Source organism: Sus scrofa, chromosome 7 (genome assembly GCF_000003025.6).
Source record: "Sus scrofa isolate TJ Tabasco breed Duroc chromosome 7, Sscrofa11.1, whole genome shotgun sequence".
In the NCBI taxonomy this organism is placed as follows: domain Eukaryota; kingdom Metazoa; phylum Chordata; class Mammalia; order Artiodactyla; family Suidae; genus Sus; species Sus scrofa.
Window position 1 is genome coordinate 40,185,552 of NC_010449.5, and position 24,316 is coordinate 40,209,867.

General features: G+C 44.6%; 1 protein-coding gene across 3 annotated transcripts in view; it reads left to right on the forward strand.

The window, feature by feature from the left end:
* The window catches only part of RUNX2 (runt related transcription factor 2), a 246,724-nt gene that overhangs the window by 78,971 nt on the left and 143,437 nt on the right, over nt 1–24,316 (forward strand). For all 3 annotated transcript variants that reach the window (XM_003482203.4, XM_005666073.3, XM_005666074.3), the window contains exon 3: nt 20,377–20,738. In XM_003482203.4, the coding sequence (XP_003482251.3) occupies nt 20,377–20,738 (362 nt within the window). The remainder of the gene's footprint in view (nt 1–20,376; nt 20,739–24,316) is intronic.

Here is a 24,316-nt window from a genome sequence, read left to right on the forward strand (position 1 = left end):
AGACTATGGTATTCAGAACTATATAGTTTTTAAAGACAGCTTTTATTAAATATTGAGTAGTATCAAGAGGATTTTATAAAATATTGTTCAGTGTAAGCAATAGCAGTATGAATAGTTGTGTCCCTATCACCCTGCATATGCAATAAAACATTACCGATACCTATGAAATCCTGATGTGGTCTTCGATCCACTTCAGAGATAACCACAAGCTTGAATTTGGGGTTTGCCGTTTTCTTGATTTTCTTTATAATTTTACCAAATATTAGTTTCTCCAATATATTATTTAACTTTGCAGGTTGTTGAATTTTATATAAATGATGTCGTAGTTTAATAATTCTTTAGCAAATGATTGTTGTTTTATTTCTGCACTTTCATTTAATGCATGACATACATCCATAAAAGTGTACACATTATATGTATACCGGTTGATGAATCACTGCAAGTTAATATATCCATTTAACTTGCAGTGAGGTAGAGAAACAGTGTTAGCATCCCAGAAGCCCCCTGTTGGCCACCATACCGTCCCTACCCTTTCTGCCTGGTGTATCTACTTCTAACCTTGTAGATTAGTTTTGCTTGGTTTTGAGTTTCCTATAAAGAGAAACATACAGTATATATTCTGTCACTTCTTTTTTTCCCCTTCAACCTTATTTTTATGAGATTCATCCTTATTGTTACATGCAGATGAACTTAATTCGTTCTCATTCCCCATAGTATTCCCTTGTGTCAACACATCACAATTTATTTATCCATTCTACTTTTGATGTTGGTTGGGTAGTGACCTTTTTAGTTATTTTGAAGATCACTCTCTTGCATGTCTCTATACTCAAGCAACTTGTTTTAGCTAAATATTAGCTTCCTGATATTTACCCATGACATTGTGTGTAGCTGTTTTATGCTCATTTTCACTGTAGACAGTTCTATGGCATAAATATTCCATCTTAGGTTTATCCTTTTAGTGTTGAGTTTCTGGTGCTGCTATGTATATTCGCATATTCTCCTGGAGCACGTCTGCACATGTTTCTCTTGGAATAATCTCCCAACTGAAGTGTTATAGTTCCTTCCCCCGAACAGATTTCTAGTCAACTCATTCATTTTTAAAAATTTTAATTTAATTAAAAATTGAGATATAATTCCCATTATATAACATGCACCCTTTAAGCAAGTATACAATTCAGGGAATTTTTAGCATATTCAGAAAGTTGTGCCTTGATCACCACTATTTAATTTCAGAGCATTTTCATCACTCTGTAAAAAAATGCCATGCACATTAGCAGTCACTCCCTTACTCCCTGCCACCAGCGCCTGGCAACTACTAATATACATACTTTCTGTATTCTGGACATTTCATATAAACAGAAGCATACAGTATGTGATCTTTTGTGTCTGGCTTCTTTCATTTAGCATAACGTTTTTAATGTTCATCTATGCTGAAGCTTGAATCAGTACGTCATTCCTTTTTATGACTGAATGGATATACCACATTTCTTTACTCATTCGCCAGTCCATGTCTATTGAGAGATTTCCACATTTTGGCTATTATGAAAAATGCTGTTATGAATATCTGTATACAAGTTTTTGTGTGAAAATATGCTTTCTCTTGGGTATAATTGCCGTGTTTTATGGTAATTTTATTTTTCACTCTTTAAGAAACTTGCTCAACTGTTTTCCACACTGGCTACACTATTTTACATTCCCACCATCAATGTTCCAATCTCTCCACATATTCTCCAACATTTGCTATTGTCTACCTTTTTATGATAGCCATCCTAGTTGGGATGGAGCAGTCTCATTGTTTTGATTTGCATTTTTCTATTGACTAATGATATTGAGAATTTTTGTTGCCATTGGCCATTTGTGTTTCTTCTTTGGAGAAATATCTATCAAGATTTTTTTTTTTTTTTTTTTTTTTTTTTTTTTTTTTTTTGTCTTTTTGCCATTTTCTTGGGCCGCTCTCGCGGCATATGGAGGTTCCCAGGCTAGGGGTCGAATCGGAGCTGTAGCCACCGGCCTACGCCAGAGCCACAGCAACGTGGGATCCGAGCCGCGTCTGCAACCTACACCCCAGCTCACAGCAACGCCGGATCGTTAACCCACTGAGCAAGGGCAGGGACCGAACCCGCAACATCATGGTTCCTAGTCGGGTTCGTTAACCACTGCGCCACGACGGGAACTCCAAGTTTTTTTTTTGTCTTTTTGCCATTTCTTGGGCCGCTCCTGTGGCATATGGAGGTTCCCAGGCTAGGGGTCGAATCGGAGCTGTAGCCACCGGCCTACGCCAGGGCCACAGCAACGCGGGATCCGAGCCGCGTCTGCAACCTACACCCCAGCTCACAGCAACGCTGGATCATTAACCCACTGAGCAAGGGCAGGGACCGAACCCACAACCTCATGGTTCCTATTCAGATTCGTTAACCACTGCGCCACGACGGGAACTCCTCTATCAAGATTTTTTTGCCTAATTTTAAATTGGGTGGTTTTGCCTTTCTTGTTGAATTATGAGTTCTCTGTGTGTCTGGGCTCTAGACCCTTATTAGAGAGATATGATTGGCAAATATTTGCTCCCATTTTGTGAGTTGTCTTTTCATTGTCTTAATAGTGTTCTTTGAAGCTTGAAAGGTTTTAATTTTGATCAGTTTAATGTATCCAGTTTTTCTTTGGTTGCTTGTCTTTTGGTGTCATTTCTAAGAAACCACTCTAACCCACAGCCACAAAGATTTATACCTACGTTTTCTCCCAAGAGGCTTATAATTTTAGCTTTGATGTTTAAGCCGGTGATCCATTTTGAGTTACTTTTGGTATACAATGTAAGGTAGGGATTTAATTTCATTTCGTTGCATACTGAATTGACTTATTCAATTTTAGGTTCACACCTATGCCAGACACTTGTCTGTCTTCCCTTCCCATGTTCGGGTGTGTATTTTAGGGACTTACTTTTCCCAGCCTTTCTTACCAGCTGGCTCCCATGTAGGGTCAGCCACTGGAGGCACTAGCGGAAGATTAGAGTCAGCCACTGGATTAGGAAGATTAGGGTCAGCCACTGGAGGCACTAGCGGAAGATTAAAGGCAGATTTGAGGGGAGGAGGCCAAAGAGTTTCTGTTCTCACTCACTCTCAGGTAGTGTCTCTAGCCTTTGATGTATTGCCTCTCTGACTCCATTAAATACCTTCCCCTTGTCATTCCCAGATCCTCAGTGTGGTCCCACCATGCTTCTGGCTCCTAGGTGGCTCTGCTTTCTGAGTTTTGGTAATAAAAACCTACTCTTGTTCCTGGAGTCCTGGGTTGGAAGCAGCTTTAGCTATTGCTAACATTTGGAATGCTTCATAGTCCCTCTTGACTTCTCTGTTCTTCCATAGCTTGTAAACCTTTATTAAATTCCCTCCATTAAAAAAAAAAAATACCTGGAGAGGTTTCTACTTTCTTCATTGGACTTGACTGACAAAACATCTAACATTTTTCATTATATGTTTAAATAGCTGCCCAAGATGTCATTTCCAGTGTCCTGTAATTTTTGACTTTAAAAATAAAAATAAATAAGACCTATATATCACTCTTTCAGGGCAAGATAAATATCGTAGTGATTTGAGAACATCATGTAAAAATACATGAACAGGATCCTCATCAGTCAAAAGTCTTTCATTGTTTCCTTTCATGCCCCTTCAATTATACTTCCCTGCAGAAAGTTAATAGTTTTATGCTCTAAAGTCTTCAACTAGTAATACTGGACCATTTTCAGCAGTCAGGATAGGTACCTAAATTAAAATGAGAAATTGTTAACTTCCTAGGTCCATAAATTTCTAATTGTTAAATTGCTTCTTCTGGTTTGAGTTCTTTATACTGTTAATATTCTCAGAGTATATAATTAGTGAAAACAACACAAACACATTATATTCTTTTTAAAATAATTATTGAACGTGAAAGTTCAACTTATTTTGGAAATGCATCTCTTAAAGAGTTGGGGGAAGCGGTGCTTTTGGTGTCAAGATTAATGGAAGTTCTGTGTGGCAGCCAGGAAATTTTCCTATATTCCCTGGGGCAATATGTACAATAGGAAGAGAAGGCGACTGGGAGGCATCCTTTCCATCGTGAAGTGGGAAAAGGGAAATGCAGAGAGAAAACAGGAAGCACAGGCAAGTTCCCAGACAGATCACTTTTAGGAAGAAGTATATACAATTTTGAGATTTTTGAAGTTAAGTCTTAAAACTATTTGCGCTTTCCTGAAAAGTTCTCATATCCTGCAGAGGCACATAGAACCCAGCATGACATGGGAAATTATCTTGATGTCATGGTAACATTTAAGAACACAAAGGCAAGCTACTTGTCACTGAGCAAAAAGCTTACAGACCACACTAAGAATTTCAAATCACGCAATTTATTGAATTAGAGATCAGAGGGAGAAGCGAGAGGATAGCGAGGATGTGGGTTGATGCACTTAGGATAGGAATGCCAACAGAGTGCATAATTCCGAATTCTGCAAAGTTTGTATATGTCATCTCGCTCTCTGATCCTTTAACATTCTCCTGATGGTGTGGTTACAAGCCAAAGTTGAGGTTTCTGCAAGAGAGCTCTGCAGAAGGAAGGTACCTAGACCCAGCACATACTGGCTTATGGTACATCTGACCATAGTGGTCGCTTGCCGGTTAGATTGATGAGCAGCTGTTGAATTTATTGGGCAGAGGACACATGAGTCAGATTGGATGTTGTCAATAGTATGGTAATTTAAGACCTTGGGAATATTGAGTGTCTCATGTTTATTTAGTGCATCGTGGATATTTGTTGTTTTTGGTCCTTCCATCCCTTCCAATGGATGCTAAGTATATACATGCTTTACTTCCTTTCTGTCTAACACATCTCACAAGCTACTGGCTTCTATATTCCGTTTCATTTATCCCCATGTGTTTCTCTTATTTTCTAAAGAAGAATGAGTATTCTTAAATAATACGGCAAACCACATTGTGCCAGGTTTGAAGGCTATCCCCACAGCAAAAAGTATTGCTCCCTGAGCATTTAGGGTGGCCCCAGGTGGTGGGAACTGCCCTTCCTTGCCTCCAAGCACAAGCCTCTCACTTCTTTACTCACTTACTCATTTCTTTACTCCAGCATAACATGCAACGTATTTTCTGTGTTTCATAACTATGTGTTTCATGATAAGGTGTGGGATTGCAAAGTTACAGAGCATATATTCAACTTCAGCTTTACTAAATAATGCCAAACTGAGATCTCAAATCTTTTCTCCCCAATTCACATTCTCAATAAAATGTAAGAAACTTCCCAGGAGTTTCCTAGTGACCTAGTGGTTAAGGACCTGGCATTGTCACTACTTTGGCATGGGCTCGATCCCTGGCCGGGGACTTCCACAGGCCACGGGCCTAGCAAAAAAAGAAAGAAAGAAAAAAAGAAACTTCCTATTGCTCCACACCCTTGTCAATATTTACATTTGATAATTTCAGACAAAACCATAGCGTTTAATAACATAAAGAGTTCCTATTTTAAAGAACAGAAGATTCAGGTCTAAATAGAATTTTAAATAAATTTACCTATTCCTTGACTCTTTTAAACAAATATTCATATGCTCTTATTTTATTTTAGACATTATGCTAAAGTGTTGAGGATAAAAAATGAATCAAACCAATCTCTGCCCTCAAGGAACTTAAACTCTCTGTGGGAGATGTGTGTGTGTGAACAGAGAATTCAGGTGATGGGTGATAGGGAAGAAAATGCAAATTGTAGCAGCACCGGTGAAAGAGAGAGAGAAAATGTGACCCATGTGGGGGAAGGGATCATAGATGATGTGTGGGTTGGGGTTTTTCATAAGCTAAGTTTGTCTTCAAATTTGGGTTTCACCTTTCAATGCTCTCCTTGTGGTCCTGTGATGCTAACTTAAGGAGGCCAGATCTTGAAGAGGTTTATCCCCCATGATAGATGATATGGAACCACTGAAGAGTTTCAAGCCACGCAATGACATGATTGAAATTGTGTTGCGAAAAGAGACCTCCCATAGCAACGTGGAGGATGACGTGGGATTGAGGTGGGCATAAATGGTACCAAGGAGACAATTTAGAAGTCTCTTGCAGTTGAGAGCCAAGATGATAGGCTTGAAGAAAGGCAGTGGTAATGAAGATGGCAAGACATTACATATAAGTGCTATTCAGGAAGTAGCATTGATAGAAGTAGGTGATTGATTAGAAGTGGAAAATAATGCAGAAGTCTAGTTTGTCTTGATACTCAAGTTTCTGCCTAATGGGGACTATTCATTCATTCAGTCAACTAATACATACCGATCACATACAATGTGCCAGGGCTTATGCGCGCCATGCGGGCTACCTAGGACTCCCATGTTACAATACTCCAGGGAGGAGTTCCTGTCGTGGCTCGACGGTAACCAGTCAGACTCGTATCTGTGAGGACGCAGGTTCAACCCCCGGCTTCGCTCAGTGGGTTAAGGATCTGGCATTGTGGTGAGCTGTGGTGTAGGTCATAGATGCAACTCAGATCCCACCTTGCTGTGTCTGTGGCGTAGGGAACCCCTGGCCTGGGAACTTCCATATGCTGCAAATGTGGCCCTAAAAAGCAAAAAGAAAACAAAACAAGGCAGGAGTTCCCGTCGTGGCACAGTGGTTAATGAATCCGACTAGGAACCATGAGGTTTCGAGTTCAATCCCTGGCCTTGCTCAGTGGGTTAAGGAGCCGGCGGTGCTGTGAGCTGTGGTGTAGGTTGAAGACATGGCTCAGATCCCACGTTGCTGTGGCTCTGGCGTAGGCTGGCGGCTACAGCTCCGATTGGACCCCTAGCCTGGGAACCTCCATATGCAGCGGGAGCGGCCCTAGAAAAGGCTAAAAGACAAAAACAAAAACAAAAACAAAAAACAAAACAAGGCAATACTCCAGGGAATATATTCGCATGTGAATATAGTAGGAATGCTATTCCCTAGACTTCTTCAGTGGTGTGGATCCAGATTATTTGTGAGTCAAATATGGTCCTTATCACTATGGAATTCACAGTCCTGTGTACGTGGTACTGTGAATAAAGATGGGGAAAAAATAAGAACAGTGTACAGTGGGCCTTGGCAGCATACACGTTGTCTTTTATTTCCCTTTCTGCTTGATACAATGATCTTGGTAAATTGGTAAACTGGACATACTGACCTTGACTGGTTTACGGAATGAATTTTCCGATGGAAATTTTGGTGAGGCCATAGGACAAATTGGTCTGGAGCCCTTGTTCAACGTTTTATAGGGAATTAGTTAAAAAGCTGTGCCAGTACACATGCCATTCTGCACCTCTACCCTGTTTTCTAAAATGTGCCGAGAAGAAATGTAGTTCGTATGTGGTCCTGTTGCTTTGCTCCTGGAAGAGAGTTCAGAGGATACAGACCAAGTCTCCACTCCAATATAAACTTTCTGAAAGCTTTTTTTTTTTTTCATTGGCTCCTATGCTCTCCAACCAAGAAGAAAAGAAAACTGAGCAATAGAGGAGTTCCCGTTGTGGCTCAGCAGTAATGAATCCGACTAGTATCCATGAGGACACAGGTTTGAATCCTGGCCTTGCTCAGTGGGTTAAGGATCTGGTATTGCTGTGAGCTGTGGGGTAGGTCGCAGATATGGCTCGGATCCCATGTTGCTGTGGCTGTGGTGCAGGCTGGCAGCTACAGCTCTAATTCAGCCCCTAGCCTGGAAACTTCCATATGCGGTAGGTGCAGCCCTAAAAAGACAAACACACACACACACACACAAGAAAGAAAGAAAGAAAGAAAATTAGGCAATTGGTATTAAAACTATCAAGGCCACATAGGTTTTTCATGTAATACAGTGACTTCAAGGGTGAAGTGAATGAATTAAAACTAATTTATTCTTCTTTTCATATATGTGTGATAAAAATTACTGACAGATTGTTTAGACTTTATTTAGATATAAGCCACACCCTTTTTTTAGTGACAAATAAGTGCAAGCGCTTTTCAACTCTTTTTACTCCAGTTTTTGAAACTTTTAACATTGACAAGAACTATTTCATAGAAAATTTGGCTTTGAATGGAAATGTTTTTGCCAGATTGCTGCTGAGAGGGAAATTTTATGGTTGAGTTTATAAAAGTTTGCAAAACAAAGCAGAACATTGAAAAACTTTCAAATTTCAAGGCTGACTCTAAGATGAGTTATGATTCTTATGCATTATAATTCTAGTAATTCTCTATCAATACATTCTCAGAGTTCCTGTAGTGGCTCAGCAGAAACAAATCTGACTAATATCCATGAGGTCAAGTGTTCAATCCCTGGCCTTGCTCAGTGGGTTAAGGATCCGCCTTTGCTGAGAACTGTGGTGTAGATTGCAGACACGGCTCGGATCCCAAGTTGCTGTGGCTGTGGTGTAGTCTGACAGCTACAGTTCTGATTCGAGCCCTAGCCTGGGAATCTCCAAATGCCATGGTGCGGCCCTAAAGAGACAAATATGTATATATATTCTATACTTCAAGTTTTATCACAGATACCTTTGAAAAAAGGTATTTATTTTTGTATGAACTAATACTAACAGCATCAGAATAGCCATGATTAATTTTGAATGACAATACATTAAAAATTGGGACACCTCAACTAGTTTCCATGTTGACCAGTTATGTGACACCAAAATAACACCCTTCAGTAAGTATACACAGCAATAAAGCAAGTTAAAAACAGAAAAAAGACTACTTCAATGAAACTATAAGATGCAGCCCATATTTTCAACAATCTTAAAGAAGAATAAGCTTTAAGAAAATCAGATGATGATCTGGAACATTTTATCAGTTTCTTTTTTACTTGACAATAATGACAAAAATGTCACCTAGTAGGGTTTTAGATTTGTTGATTAGCCATGCATATTTAAATCTGACCTAAAGGTTGAAGTCAAAAGTCCTGATTAAGACTTGTGTTGCCAGAGTTCCTGTCGTGGCGCAGTGGTTAACGAATCCGACTAGGAACCATGAGGTTGTGGGTTCGATCCCTGGCCTTGCTCAGTGGGTTAAGGATCTGGTGTTGCTGTGAGCTGTGGTGTAGGTCACAGACGTGGCTCGGATCCCGCGTTGCTGTGGCTCTGGCGAAGGCCGGCGGCTACAGCTTGGATTAGACTCCTAATCCTGGGAACCTCCATATGTCTTGGGAGTGGCCCTAGAAGAGGCAAAAAGACAAAAAAAAAAAAAAAAAAAAAGATTTTTGTTGCCACAGGTTTGATCCCGGGCCTGGGAACTTCCACAGGCATGCCCCCCCACGCCCCAAAACAAACAAACAAACAAACAAAAAAAAATGACTTGCTGGGAAGAGTCAAGTAAAAAGTTTAATTTTAAGGCATGTAAGAAATCTCTGTTTCAGAATGCCTAAGAATCAACACGTGGTTAAGCTCAAACCCAGCCATCAAACCCGGCCATCAAAAACTATAGAAAGCTACAGATTTTACTTGGGAAATAGAAATAAATATATTCTCTGGGCAAAGATGTGAAGTAACAGAAAAGATTTGTATTGACAGAGGAAAGAATACTGGCCAAGTAAGCTTTCTTTTTTAACTGTCTTCCTTTTTTTTTCCACTCTGATGAAGGTTTCTTTCTACCACAGAGGCACCAGTAGGAATTGTCTTACAAAACTCTTGTAAAGACTTGATAATGGAATCCATTTAATATACTAAAAGAATCTAATGAATGTAACGCCAGTGATGTCCTTAACAGAAATGAAAAATAACTGGCTCAAAGTGAACTGTGTTCGCAACATAGTTAAATAAATTTGAGGATAATTCTTCTGAAACAGAATTTTTAAATGACAAAGAAGGCACATTTTTACCCTTTTAAAATTGCATAATAAAAAGCAGATGATTTTTTATTTTTATTTTTGCCAAAGAGTGATGTCCAGGTAAACCCACACAAAGAGTTACCCTTACATATTATTGTTATTATTACAGTTATTACTATTGAATGTCAAACTCCTGTTACATCTGCTATTGAAACCTCAGTTAGGTCTTAAAAGTGGAGTTCCTGTCGTGGCGTAGTGGTTAATGAATCCGACTAGGAACCATGAGGTTGAAGGTTCAATCCCTGGCCTTGCTCAGTGGGTTAAGAATCTGGCATTGCCTTGACGTGGCTCGGCTTGGATCACATGTTGCTGTCGCTCTGGGGTAGGCGGGCGGCTACAGCTCTGATTAGACCCCTACCCTGGGAGAGGCCCAAGAAATGACAAAAAAAAAAAAAAAAAAAAAAAAAAAAAAGATGTGTTCTTTTTTAGGAGAATATGGAATCGTTGAGATCTGTATTTACATTTATTTATTTATTTTTGCACATGGAGATTCCCAGGCTAGGGGTCAAACTGGAGCTACCACTGCCAGCTTATGTCACAGCCACAGCAACACTAGATCCGAGGCATGTCTGCAACCTACACCTCAACTCACGGCAATGCCGGATCCTTAACCCACTGAGGGAGTCCAGAGACTGAACCCTTGACCTCATGGTTCCTAGTTGGATTCATTTCCACTGCGCCATGACGGGAACTCCTGTATTTACATTTAGTAATGTATTAGTAAAAGGAAAGATGGTGACAAAACAGGGAGGTCAGGAATCAGTCTCTACGTTCTGGATTCCCCACAGAACTGGGCCAGGATGAGGATGAAATGAACTGAGCCCCTGACCTTGAATGCACAGTCTAAGGTCGTTGCAAGAAATCCATTATTCAAGATAATATTTCATGCAATATTCTTAAAAAATCAAATTTAATACCAAAAAAATGCATGATAAGCAAAGCATGAACATGTAAATAAAGATAAGGTTGGACCCTGCCCTTGCAGGCTTTTTGCTTCTCCCTGCTACTGTTCTTGCTCTGAGAAGCTTCCATTGAACTTTCCTGCTCAGACCAAGAGGGGGTGAGTGGGATGGAATAGTGGACAAGGACCAGAAGCATGGCTTCCAGAAGCAGCTGGAACATGCTCCCTCCTGTAAATGCATATAGAGGTAGGACTCGTGGTACCAAGGCCCTCTGGGATGCAGCAATAAGCAGCCTAGGCAATTGTATTTCCCCACAACATTACAACATTCCCTTCTAGACAAGATAGTCCCTTTAATGTTCCATCCCATTTTTTTCCACTTTGATTTAGCTCTGTAGTTTCTAAAAATACTTCAAAGACCTTTAAATCTGCTCAGAAGCAACAATTAAGCAAATTTGGGAAACGGTGTGTTCTCGTTTCTTCTCATGGAAGCTCAAGATGCATACAGTGCATTAAAAGCTGGGAGAAAACTGGCAATACTAGGTCTCTTACTTTGTTTAGTCCAATGTTTTTCTGGATTGTTGTACTGTAAAAAGATAGCAGAGCCTAGTCTCTGACTTCAAGTACAGTAAGGCAGCAGCATCTAATCCAGCTCCCTGCCTTTCCCAGGTGGTAGGTAGCATTTTGCTGTTCTGATCCCGCGAGGTATCTATTCATCTTCCGTGATCCTGACTTTTATTATTATTATTAATTTTTTTATCAGATCTAGGCTTGGAGTAGCTCTGGAATTTTTGTGCATGTTATTTACCTGTATTTTAATTGGATTTCGTGGGAGATGTCAAGAGGACTCTGGGGGAAAAAACTATCCCATTTTGCCTCTCCTCTCTTTCCATACCTTCTTTTCTTAAGAATATATGTCTTCTGGAAGTTCCCATTGTGGCTCAGCAGTAACGAACCCGACTAGTACCCAGGAGGATGCAGGTTCGATCCCTGGCCTCGCTCAGTGGGTTGAGGATCTGGTGTTACCGTGAGTTATGGTGTAGGTTGCTGATGCAGCACAGATCCTGTGTTGCTGTGGCTGTGGTATAGGCTGGGAGCTGCAGTTCAATTCAACCCCTAGCCTGGGAACTTCCATATGCTGAAGGTGCAGCCCTAAAAAGCAAAAAAAAAAAAATGTCCTCTAAGTATGTATTTATCATATCTATCAGGTAGAGATAAAACAAACAGACATGATGTAACATTGGAAATGCTCATCTTATAATGACCCAAAGGGTGTGACCCCAAATGGAAACCACTGTAAACAAATACATCATAGGAGCCAGGAAATTTTAAGCTCTCCTGTAGCCATCTGGGAACAATGAAGAAAGAAAAACCACACAGGAACTGAAGTTTAATACAAAGAATTGTTGACTATAAAAATGGATTGGAATAACAAAGGATTGGCTAGGAAGAGGTAAAAAGAATTGAAAAACTGTAGGAATAAGAGCATTCACTACCCTTAGGACCGAAATAGAGCAGAAGAAAGAGTCCTCCCCCATCCTCCCCCTGAGCTGAGATACAGACCTTCCTGGGGGAGCAGCACAGCCTTGACTCTCTGGATGGCAAAGAAGTTGCACTGGTGGAACTTGCTGGAAATCTGCCCTAGAGGTTGCTAGGGAAAGCTCTTCACAGGTAGGGGACTTTGGAGTTCCCTTGGGGTGCATCGGGTTAAGGATCCAGTGTTGTCACTGCATAGGTTGCTGCTGGGGAGCGGGTTCGATCCCTGGCCTGGGAACTTCCACATGCCTCTGGCCATGGCCAAAAACAAAGAAAAAAGAAACCAAACAAATAAGTAGGTGTCTTGGCAGTGGTACACTGCTGCAAAACTGAAAAGTCGATGGTGCTGGGAGAAGATGCTGGGTGCTGCTGGTAGCTGGCTGTGCACAGCAGGAGCCCAGCACTGGAGAAAGCAACTTTGCTGCAGCAGCTAGGCCCTGGGGAAGCTGAGCGAATGTGCTTTGCAGGAGCCAGGAGCTGGAGAAGCTGCTGCTGGGTTGTAGCAACCTGCTGTGTTCAGCACCAGGGAAACAGGAAGTGAAACCCTTTCCCTCTGCAAAGTTTCTCCAATGCGACCTACTGACCAAACCAATGCCAGCTAGTAAGGAGAAATATTTAAAGGGCCCAGATGTATTTTCGCAGAGCAGATAAAAAGATGAATTTGGATCTGGGAGGCAATAAGGTGATAATTGGCACCCCTGGGGAAGAAACATAATCTGGAGAAAGAAAGAGTGGGGTAAAGGAACGTGATTAACAGATCCCATCCAACAAAAAAAATAATTCAGGGGAATTATTTGACGTTAATGAAGATAAAAAGAATCCTTGCTTAAAGAAGTTGATTACGGCTAGGTGAGAAAATGAAAAAGCTTTCTCTGAGAAAAGCTCAGGAAATTGTGGGGGGAAAACACTGCAGGAAGAGTTTCTGAATGTGAAATATAGGGGAACAAAACTCTTAGGATGGTGTCCTAGAACTGGCATCCCCTAGGACTGATGCTAATAGAACCAAGTTGGATTATTGCAACTCTCCTTTTTTTTCCTCTTCTATTTTTCCAACCTCTCAAAATTGGTAATTCAAATTTCTCACGCTGCACAAATGTTGATTTTGTACTTTATTATATGGACCCAAGACTATCACGCTTTACATTTCTCACCTTAGGAGGTCTCGTCGTGCCACAGTGGTTAACGAATCCGCCTAGGAACCATGAGGTTGCGGGTTCAATCCCTGCCCTTGCTCAGTGGGTTAAGGGTCTGGCGTTGCTGTGAGCTGTGGTGTAGTTTGCAGACGAGGCTCGGGTCCTGCGTTGCTGTGGCTCTGGCGTAGGCCGGTGGCTACAGCTCCGATTCGACCCCTAGCCTGGGAACCTCCATATGCCACGGGAGTGGCCCAAGAAATGGCAAAAAGACAAAAAAAAAAAATTAAAAAAGCAAAAAATACATTTCTCACCTATTGGTGAGGCATTGGTGTAGGGAGAGGACAAAGAGTTCAGGCCACTACTGCAAAGTGTAGAGGGAAACTTTAGAACCCTGGACAGTGGGAAGAGAATGGGATAGCAACCTTCTGGTGCCTTGAAGCTAAATTGCAAGCACATCAATAAAGAATGGATAAATTACTACTAAGGGGAACACTTCCTTTTAGGCCATTCTTAGATGTTTCATTACATGCCTTTGCTAACTTTTACATATAATATTCCACCCCTCTCAAAATCACTGCCACAGACATAAGGACAATGGCTAACACCAAAATACCAAAGGGCTGATTTGGGAAAATGTATTTTATTTCTCTGACTCCTGGGTAATAAATTAGATTCTTTCTAGAAATTACATTGGGCCCCTCAGGTAAAGGAGGGTGTCACTTAGCAAGTTATTTTATGCCACTCTAAGTCACCACCATTCCTGAAGTACAATTAGACAGGTGCGCCTTAAATGTGGTTTATCCTATGGGGAGTGTCAGCCTCTTTTAGGACAATGCTCTTCTCTCTTATAAGTACCTGAAAATGGCCCATGGGGATGCTAACTGCAACAACAAGGAAAGGTTTATGATGCTAAGCCCTCCACTACAAACATCTCCGCTCTTGTTACAGCCGTGCAAATGATTATAGGCCCATTGACAAAGAGGAAAATCTAGAGAGCTTAAAACAAATCATACAGTATTTAACTGTACAAAAAATGCAAATGGAAAGAATATGTCAGAAAGCTTTGGGATCCTTTGAGTTATTAAGCAAACTGTCTTAAAAGTTTATAGAGGACGTGTGAAAATTTTGTATACCAGAAAATTCTTGGTAAGCTCATGTATGTTTCTGGGGTGATCATCTGTAAAACAGATGGAATAAACCTATTTAAGCTTTACCTTTTTTGTTGTTGTTGTTCAGACTCCATGAAAGTTTCTTTACTCTGCTCTCATCTCTGCAGTTACTGTGCTTCCACTATTAAGAACAATGCAAGATGCCAACATACACGGAGATGTGTCAGATTTAAAGAGCTCATGAAAACCATGGTTAAAATCATGCTTAAAGAGCTCATGAAAAAGCACCAACTCCTCATTCTTTGCTCAGGCACATCCAAAACAATTAAATGGAAAATATTAGTCTAACCGATTAACAGTTTATACAGAAAAGACTAAGTTAAATGAGGCATTTTTCACTACTAAAGAACTAATTTGGACCTTATACACACACCATCCTTCTATCTTCTGAAATAATTTACTTTCTGCTGTCCCATTCCAACAGGATCCTGCCCTCTTTCCTCTTCAGGATGGGGATTGGTAAATTTTTTCAGTTAAAAAAACAGATATTAAATATTTTAGGTTTTGCAGCCCATGCAATCTTTTTCACACCTACACAATTCTGCTGTTGTAAGTGAAGGTTACAGACAATACATAATCAAATGAATATAGCTGTGTTCCAATAAAACTCTGTGGACACTGAAATTTGAATCTCTATCAGATTCACGTGTCATGAATATTTTTCTTCTTAATTTTTTCCAACTATTTGAAAGTACAAAAACCGTTCTTCACTTGAGGGTTATTGCAAAAACAGGCCTCAGGCCAGATTTGGCCTATGGGCTGTAGTATGACTACTCCTGGTCTAGTAACACTGCTGCTTCTACAAGGGCTGGGTGCCTTTTACTCAATCACGGTCCAAAGGCAAACTCTCTAAAGATAGTCCTGCCTAAAAAATTTTCTCATAAAATCATTCAAAACTTTAGGGATCATCAATATGTTTAAAAAAATATTCCCATACCACCATTCAAAACTTTAGGGATCATCAGCATTCCCATTATGGCTCGTCGATAACGAACCCAACTAATTAGTATCTGTGAGGATGCCAGTTTGATCCCTGGCTTCACTCACTGGGTAAGGATCTGGCATGGCCCTGAGCTGTAGTGTAGATGAGAGCAGATGAGGCTCCGATCCTGCATGGCTGTGGCTGTGGCTGTGGTGTAGGCCGGCTTCTGTAGCTCTGATTTGACCCCTGGCCTGGGAACCTCCATATGCCACAGGTGCGGCCCTAAAACGCAAAACCAAAACAAACAATCAAACAAACAAAGAAACACCACACAGAAAACCTTTAGGGATCATCAATATGCCAGTGATTTTTCACTGCAGGTCTGAAAGGTTGTCGCATGTTACTAGCTGGTTCATTGAAAACTATTTCACAACATTACAGTGGTCTTTTCCATTTTCATCAAGAAAAAACATATATAAAATAATTTAGTGGTTAGAAGATGAAATCTGAATGAAAGAAGCATGGCTTCTGGTCCCAGTTTGGGGAGTTCAGTTCTTCGACGACATAAATAACTTGACTGTTTCACATCTCATTTTCTTTGTCTGGAAAGTCAGAATCTCCAGGTGTTGTTACTAAACAGTTATATTAAACGTTAAAGGAAATGGAGGGGGAAATTTATGCCTGTATTTTCAGAAAATTGTATCTTCTTTTTTATGCCATTACATACAACAGAACAGAGGCATATGTCTGAAGAGGAATCTAGTGGGTGATTTGTTCTGAGCATTTTGGGGTAGGGAAAAAAAAAAAAAAAAGCTAAGCCCAGGAGTGAGATCATGCAAACTATAGTACAAAATCCACATATGTCAAATTTCACAGTTTTCCTCTGTGCCTACTATTACCAGGAGAGGTTCGGTTTAGGGGTCTGTAAAAATGTTTTCTTCCTTTAAGTATAATACTCTGAGCCAAGACATCATCATTTCCAGGCTCAGTCAGCTCCAGTTGAAAGTGTGAATGTTCAGCAAGAGGATATTTTTGAAAGGAGACTGAAAATCCGCTGTGCCAGATACCTGAAACGTTGTGAGGGTATTCAGTGGAAAATTTCATTTCCACGTTATAAATAACTGTAGGATATTTTAAGGGATCCAAGACTAGTAACTTCCAAGAGCTGCTTATATTAGCTGCACTGAAATGTGAAAATGGAGGGAGAATGTCCAAGGAAGGCTATAAAGCTGAATTACCGGATATGATTAATTAAAATAAATAATTCACCATTGATTAAGTCGCCCTTAAAATCCCCAGTCAAAATACCCAAACCCTGAGGCTGGGGTATTTTGCTCTCCACCAAGTCAAACAAAGAACGGACAAAACAGCAATGGAGAAAAAGGAAATGCCCCCAAGACGATTACTTAAATTTAACTGCCCTAGGGTTTCTTAATTTTAAAAGGCCGTCTGGTCGCCCATATTTGAAATACTGACTGTTAGCGTCTCCACATTTCTGGGAGTTCCAGATTCTGTGGATTTCCAGGGAGAAGGACTACCCCAGAGAAGGCAGCTTGCTTGACACCTACTATGGTAGTCCCTGAATTTGTATCTCCTTTTGACCACAGAAATAACCAGCTTCCGGTAACTTCTCTCCTCCTTTGCAGCCCCTACACATTCAAAAACGCAACAAATCAGAGATCTTTGATAGATGGAGGTACAACGTGCCTGAAATAAAACTGTCTCGCTAAAAGGAAAAAACAAACAAACAAAAAGACTTGTGTGTGTTGTGCATGTGTATTTATGAATGTCAGTGTGGAGATGTAGCAGAGTGTGTCTCCCAGTGCGTGTGAGTAAGTACGGTGTGGTGGCGTAAGGTAGGAAATTCACGCATGCAGTCCGCTCTCTCTCTTTTTGAACAGTAAGCCTGGCTTCCCTTCGTTAGCCTTAGCCGGCCGCATGCAGCTGGGGAAGACCCGACCCTGGTGCGCGCGGGCAGCCCGGCGGTGCCCGGGGTTAGAGCTCTCCCCTGTGACCGAAAAGATAATTAAAAATTGTATGCGCAGGAGACAGTTCATTCCTCGCTGCGCATCAAGTCCATCGGGATAAGTGGGTTCTCAGGATAAATGGGGACTCCCGGGCTCGGAGGCCAGGAGACCGGGGAGTAGTTTGGGGAAGGGGTGTCCTAGCGGGTGATGCAGAATGCGTCACCCAGGATGGCAAGTGGCTGTGGGAAGGCCTTGGAGGCGGGAGGGGCGCGGCGAGGGGGCTCGCGTCTGCAGGGGGATTAGGGGGAGAGGCGGGAACGTGGAGAGAAAAGTGGGGAAGGGAGGTGTGGAGTTGTAAATGGGAAAAAGGAAGGTAAAAATTAAGCCCCAAAGAGGAAGGACAGAACAGTGTCCCCCGAACCCCACCCTTACCCCCGCGAGGGCGCTCGCATAGATAACTCCCCCTCCGCTCCCACTATTGGAAGCCCCTCAGTCGCATCTCATTAGAGGGCAATCTTGGTCCCCAAGCCACGCGCCTACAGCCCTGCAAGTTCATCGTGTGCTTGAAATTGGCTCCAGAGTCCAGTACAGGCAACCAGGCCCCCTCTTCCGCCCCCCCCCCGCCCCCGCCGGCTCTCGAAGCTCTTTAGCCCCCCTTTAAAGGCGCAGACCCCCAAGCGCCGGCTGGGCAAGTGAAAGCAATTCTTTAAAAACCGGGAGGTAGGGTCGCGGCAGGTTCCTACCAGGGTTCGAGAGGCGTTTGCGCTGAGCAGCAAAAATTAATGGGTATGTGAATTGATTTAAATAAGATGAAGGGGCGGGGGGAGATGAGTGATGACTCAACTATCTTTCTTCCTGAATACTCTGTAGAGGAGGCATTGTAACTTTTCATTTCTTTTATAAAACCATTTATTACTGTGTGGTGTCAGCTACCGTATTAGGAATCTCTGGCAACTGAGGATTCTTCTTGCAAACACGTTTTCAAGCTTTGCGAGGTTTAAAGGAGATTGACAGCAAGTATTCTAGGAGGAGGGGAAACGGCCCTGTGCCCCCTTCTTAGGGGTGCGATACCCTCAAGCGGATTTCCCGGCTTCTGCGGGCGCCGCACATTGTTTTATTTGTTTTGAAGGCTCAGAGTTTGAGGCTGGTCGGAGACACCCACGTGCTTCTGACTCTCATCAGTGTAATGATCGCCTTAGCCAGAGTCGTGTCTATATAAACCACAAAAACCTAATCATTAGAAATCCCAGCCTCCAAAAACCACATTTTAGGTAAAACTGCCGCCTTTTTTCTGCGCTCCTTCATCCTTTCGACCACAACTTTTGGGGGGATCCAAAGTCGCTTTTTAAACCCACACTGGGAAATAAATACATAAATAAATAGCCATCGAAGCATTTTGAATATTTTATTTCGTATTTTAATTTTTTTTCCTTGGGAGTGGTGGTGGTGGTGGGGAAGTTAAGACATTAGACCAAGTTTTAGATGCAGAATAGACTTATTAATAGATTGAGATTCATGGAAAACTGCTGGGGTTCCCCCCCTCCCCGCAAGGGTTTTAGCAACTTATTTTAATCATCAAGTTGATAGTTTTCCAGTCCTTAAAGAAACTCATCCTTGTTCTCTAGGAACAAGTTTGAATATAGAAGAAAAAAGTGTCCGGCTACCCACAGTTTGAGTTTCTAAAAACGATTTTGACAAATGTCCCCTCCATCCCAATTTTTTTGAGTCGCTTAAGACAAAAAACACCCAAACTCTGTAAAATCTTTTTTTTAACCCCTCTTGGGAGCCGCTCCGGCAGAGGTGGGGGGGGGATGGGGTGGGGGAAGGGTGAAGAGTGCTGAGAAGTCAGCACAGACGCTCAAGAATTTTCCTTCTTCCTCTCCTGAAGTTACAACGAAAAATAACGACAGGCAGATCAGCCGGCAGGCTCTCTGGCGTCTCAGCATCAACCTCCTCCGACCAAGAGGGGGTTCCTGGTTCTAGGGGGGAGGGGGGTGAGAAGCAAGAGGACGCGACCAGGCGAGATCCCCCTAGACCCGGGCCGCCTCTCTCGGCTTCGGAAGCTGCACGCCGCGTCCCGGGGGCTACTTCTCGCGGCCGGCGGGCGGCGGCAGCGGCTGAGATTCGCAGGCTCGAGATCCGCTGCCCCGAGATCCGCTGCCCGCGACTTACCTCCTGGCGCCTCGAAGCGCGAGGGTCAGGGGAGCTTTGCAAAGAGCTGGAGGGAGTGGATGCGAGGAGGGAGCGGTGAGAGGGCGAGAAGAGGAGAAGGGAAAGGAAGGAGCCGAGCCGGGGAGCCGGGCTGGCAGCCGCCGCGGGAGGAATCTGAGTGTGCAGCCGGCGCGGGGGGAGCGGCAGCCGCAGCAGAGCGGCGGCGGCAGCAGCGGCGCGGGCGGGCGGGCGGCGCGGCGCGGACGCCAGCAGCTGCGTAGCTGCTCGTGGCGCGGCGCGGCGGTGGCGGGCAGCGCGCGGCGATGCTGGCCTCTGGGTTGGACTGCTGAACCCACTGGGCTCAACCGCCGGACTCGAACTGGGAGGGGGCGCCAGCGCACCCAGGACGCGGTGCCCCAAGGGACCCCACTCCAAGCTGCTGCGAAGTGAAGTCTCCCGCCTGCCCGAGCCAAACACATCCTGGTGCCCGTTCGCAGCTGCCACCCCGGGTGTTTCAAGGGCTCCAGCAAGATCTGCGCCTCCCGGGTCTCGTCACCCGCCAACCCGATTGCTCCGCACCGCCACCGCTGGCCCCCGTCAGACTCCGCCCGGCAGTCTGCTTCATCGAACTTGATTTCTCACCTCCTCAGCCCCATCACCTCCATCCCCTTTCCCCCGTCTCGCCTCCACCCCCCCAATTTCCTCCTCCTCGCCCCTCATTCCACCCTCCTCCCCCTCCCCCGGCCACTTCGCTAACTTGTGGCTGTTGTGATGCGTATTCCCGTAGATCCGAGCACCAGCCGGCGCTTCAGCCCCCCCTCCAGCAGCCTGCAGCCCGGCAAGATGAGCGACGTGAGCCCGGTGGTGGCTGCGCAACAGCAGCAGCAGCAACAACAGCAGCAGCAGCAGCAGCAGCAACAGCAGCAACAGCAGCAGCAGGAGGCAGCGGCAGCGGCGGCGGCGGCGGCGGCGGCGGCGGCAGCGGCAGCCGCCGTGCCCCGGTTGCGGCCGCCGCACGACAACCGCACCATGGTGGAGATCATCGCTGACCACCCGGCCGAACTCGTCCGCACCGACAGCCCCAACTTCCTGTGCTCTGTGCTGCCCTCGCACTGGCGTTGCAACAAGACCCTGCCCGTGGCCTTCAAGGTAAGAAGCTGCGGCCGCCCCCCCACCCCCCGCCCCCTGCCCGGAGCCGCGGGACCTGCCTGCTAGCGTTTCCGTGCCCGCGGGGGCCCGAGCCCGGACCCGTACTGCCTCCAAGGTTCCTATCTTGGTGGCTCGGACCCGAAGGAACGCCGTCTGGCCCTCTTCCTCCGGATCTGCCAGCGGGCTCCGGGCGTAGTGACCCCGTGCAGATAGATCCTTCCCTCTCCCACCTGTGCCCGCAGCCATCACCTCAACCCTGGTTCTCTTTATCCGTTCATCACCCGTGGAGCCTGCCGGCCAACATTCTGACCCACTTCTCCGAGCCGTCTTACCTCCCCCAGGAGCCCCCAGGTGCCCACTCTCCGAGCTGCGGCCCGAACTTGCTCCACCCCGCCCCCACTCCAGGGTATCGCCAGCGTTCTCCCCACGGACTCCCGCGTCCCTCTCCCCAGCATCCCTGCCCGCCCTGCGCCTCAGGCTGCCGCGCCACCCCTCCCCCGGATCCCGCGCGCTCCCACCCTTTCCCCTCCAAACCGAGCGCCCTCCGCCCGTGTCGGCGCCCCCTTCTCCCACCCGTTTGAGCCTCTGCGGCTCCGGCCCCTCTCGGGCTCGGGGGCCTGTGTTCGTGGGGTGCCGGCGCCGGAGTTCGAGCCTGGGGAGGGGCTCCGAGTGCCGGCTGCCGCGGCGGCGCGTGGGCCGCCGGACTGAAGTCAGAGAGGGTCCCGGGCAAACTTAGGTACCCGGGGAGCGAGTGAGGGGAGACAGGTCGGGGGCATTTTCTCCGCCTGCAGCCCCACGCTTGTTCCGGCTACTGGGAGGAAGGCGAGGCAGCCGGGGTCGCCCCGCGCCCAGAGGCCGGGGAGTACGCGAGTCCTGGGCGCCAGACCCTCAAGTGCAAGGCGGCGCGGGCCAGGGAAGGGGGCGGGGGCTGGACGGCCTCTTCCACGGGGACCCGCTCCCCGCCTCGCCGCGCCTGGGAGGGAGAAGGGAAACCTGTGAAATGCCTTCAGCTTGCCTGCCTTGAAAGCGGAGGTGACTGTGCGATTCGAGTCATCTTATTCTCACTTTTGAGGACTTGGACCCCAGAGGTCCCTCCTGCTTCTGAAAGGTCTTGTGGCGCTGGGGCCCGTGATTTGGGAGCGGAGGGAGTGACCCCGGGGTTGAAAAGCGCCCTCCGCGCGCCCCGCGGCCTCCTCCGCCCGCCCCGTTAGTTTGAGGGCGAGTGTCAGCAATTGGAGTCGCGGGCTGCGGCTCTTCCGGCAGATTGAGGGCGTCGGGGAGTGCGTTTGGGGTCCCCCGGGGAGACCTCGCCTCCTCGCACGGCCCCCAGAGCTGCGAGCATCCCGGGTTGCTGGGGAACTGGGGTCCCGGGCCGTCCTCCCTCGCGGGACTTGGCGCCTGGGATGGAGTGGGCGGTGAGCCAGTTGGGGAGAAGAGCGCTTCCAGAAAGATGCTTCAGGCCCGGTCTAGCCTCAGAACCCACGAAGGTGGGCCTGGGTCCGCCGGGTTCTGAGATCTGTGGAGAGCAGGGTAAGCCAGGCCTTGGGGGAGGAGGGAAAAAAGGGAGCACGCGTGCCAGTTCCTCCCTTGTGGATCCCGGGGCTAAACTCCCACGGGCCACTGGCAGTTCCCAGATGTTGCTCACCACCCCCGCCCCACGCACCAATTCAGATTCCGTGTGTGGGTGGGGTGGAAAGGAAGAGGAGTCCAGGTCAATTAGAGCTGGTTATCTTGCTACGTTTGCTATCAGAACAGAAATCAGAATGAATTGTTATGGAAAGGGGATGTTGCATTCTGGGGCAAGTTTCATTTTGCAGTTGGCTCAAGAAATGTGTGTGTGTGTTTTAACCGTCCCATTTCTTCTTTTATGAACCACACATTTTGTAAGTTAAGGTTTTCTTCCTTGAAATATGGAGAGCTCAGAATATGTGTGAATCGTAGAAATTTGGATTTTCATATGAGATCTTGTACACCAAAGGCTCAGAATTTTGTAATTTGCCCTAGGTGAGAGTGGAAATTTGTTTCCACCTCCCTCCAAAAGAAAACCCTCTCCAAACACACACACACACACACGCACGCACGCACACACACACGCATACACACACACACCTTGGATGAAAACAGCAAATAATACAAATAAATAGATAAAATGTCACAAGTCAGGATACCTAAAAATATAAGGATAGGTGCCTTCGTTTTAAAAGATACCATTTAGATGTTTGATGTTCTACAGTCTGTTCTGCTAAACATGTTTAAAGTCTAACTGTCCTGAGGTATTCTCTTATGTTTATGGTGCTGAATTGATTTTGGGCATTAGTATTTGGGGTAGAAAGTACATTTTTGGCATAAAGATAGAGTGCAAATTAGTTTGAGCTATTTTCAGATAGTTTGAGTATCTTTAGGTTTTCTCACTACCACCCTTTTGAAATTATTTTGGAAATAAATTGCTTTCTCTGTGCTTCATCAGACTTATTGTTAATAAGAGAGTAATTTTACTTTTCACAGTAAACAAAACCATAGATAACCCATGACCATATTAAATTGAATATTTTAATTCATGTTAATTGAATGATCAGTTGAGTTAACCTAAAACCTTTCATGTTTTCCTATTCCCATACCTGAGTTTAAAAAATTCAAAGAACGGGTGATAGCTGAGATCCACTGCTGAAAAATACGTGTAGCTATTTGGAACATCCAGATTCTGACATCAGTGTTTTTTTTTTTTTTTATCTGAATGTTGGGTTGTTAAAAAAACAACCTCTTTTTACCTTACTTTGGAGATAAAAAGCCTGTGAGCCGTAGACCCTCTACATTCATGCAACATAATCAAATACATCTGCAAAGAAGTCATATGAAAAAGTCTCTGTTTTAAAAGTGGTGACAGCAATTTGGCTATCATATTTAGAGCTATGTACCAAGCAAATTGTAGTGTTTGGGGTAGATAGCAGAGAGGTAAATATATTTAAAAACACCCATACAGAACTTAATTGTTGAGAAATCTGGTATTCAAATCCATATAATATTTACTGACCCCATGTTTTATGTCTGTGACACTGAGACACAGACAAGAGAGAGAATCAGAAATGAATTTGGTAGACTGTGTTTTCATACATTAATTTAATTAAGTTAAAGAGTGCTTCAGCGTGGCATTGGCCATGTATTGTATTAAGACAGGTCATGTATTAGTGTTGTTCCGCTGATCTTGTTAAGGGATTATGCAGGAGTACTTAATTCATTTACACTCTGACGTGTAAAAGTGCAAAACCACCTAGGATACTTAAAAATACGTAAAGTTGTTTAGTAGCATTATATTTTTGACAAAGTCCTGCAGTTGTGACATGTTCAGTCCTCCCAGGTGTCAAGGAAATGGAAATAAATATTTTTAACATTTCTCTCAGGTGTATCTCACCGAAAGCTTAAAATAGTTGAGGCATACTATTAGGGGATCCCAGGCCCTTTCTGTCCTAGGTAATTGTAGTGATGAAAAAGCAATATGCAAATTCAGCTCATTAGTTAATAGTCAGGTAGAAATAGTGGAGGGAACATGTCAGCCCTGCAGCCAGTAGCACCCTTGGTAG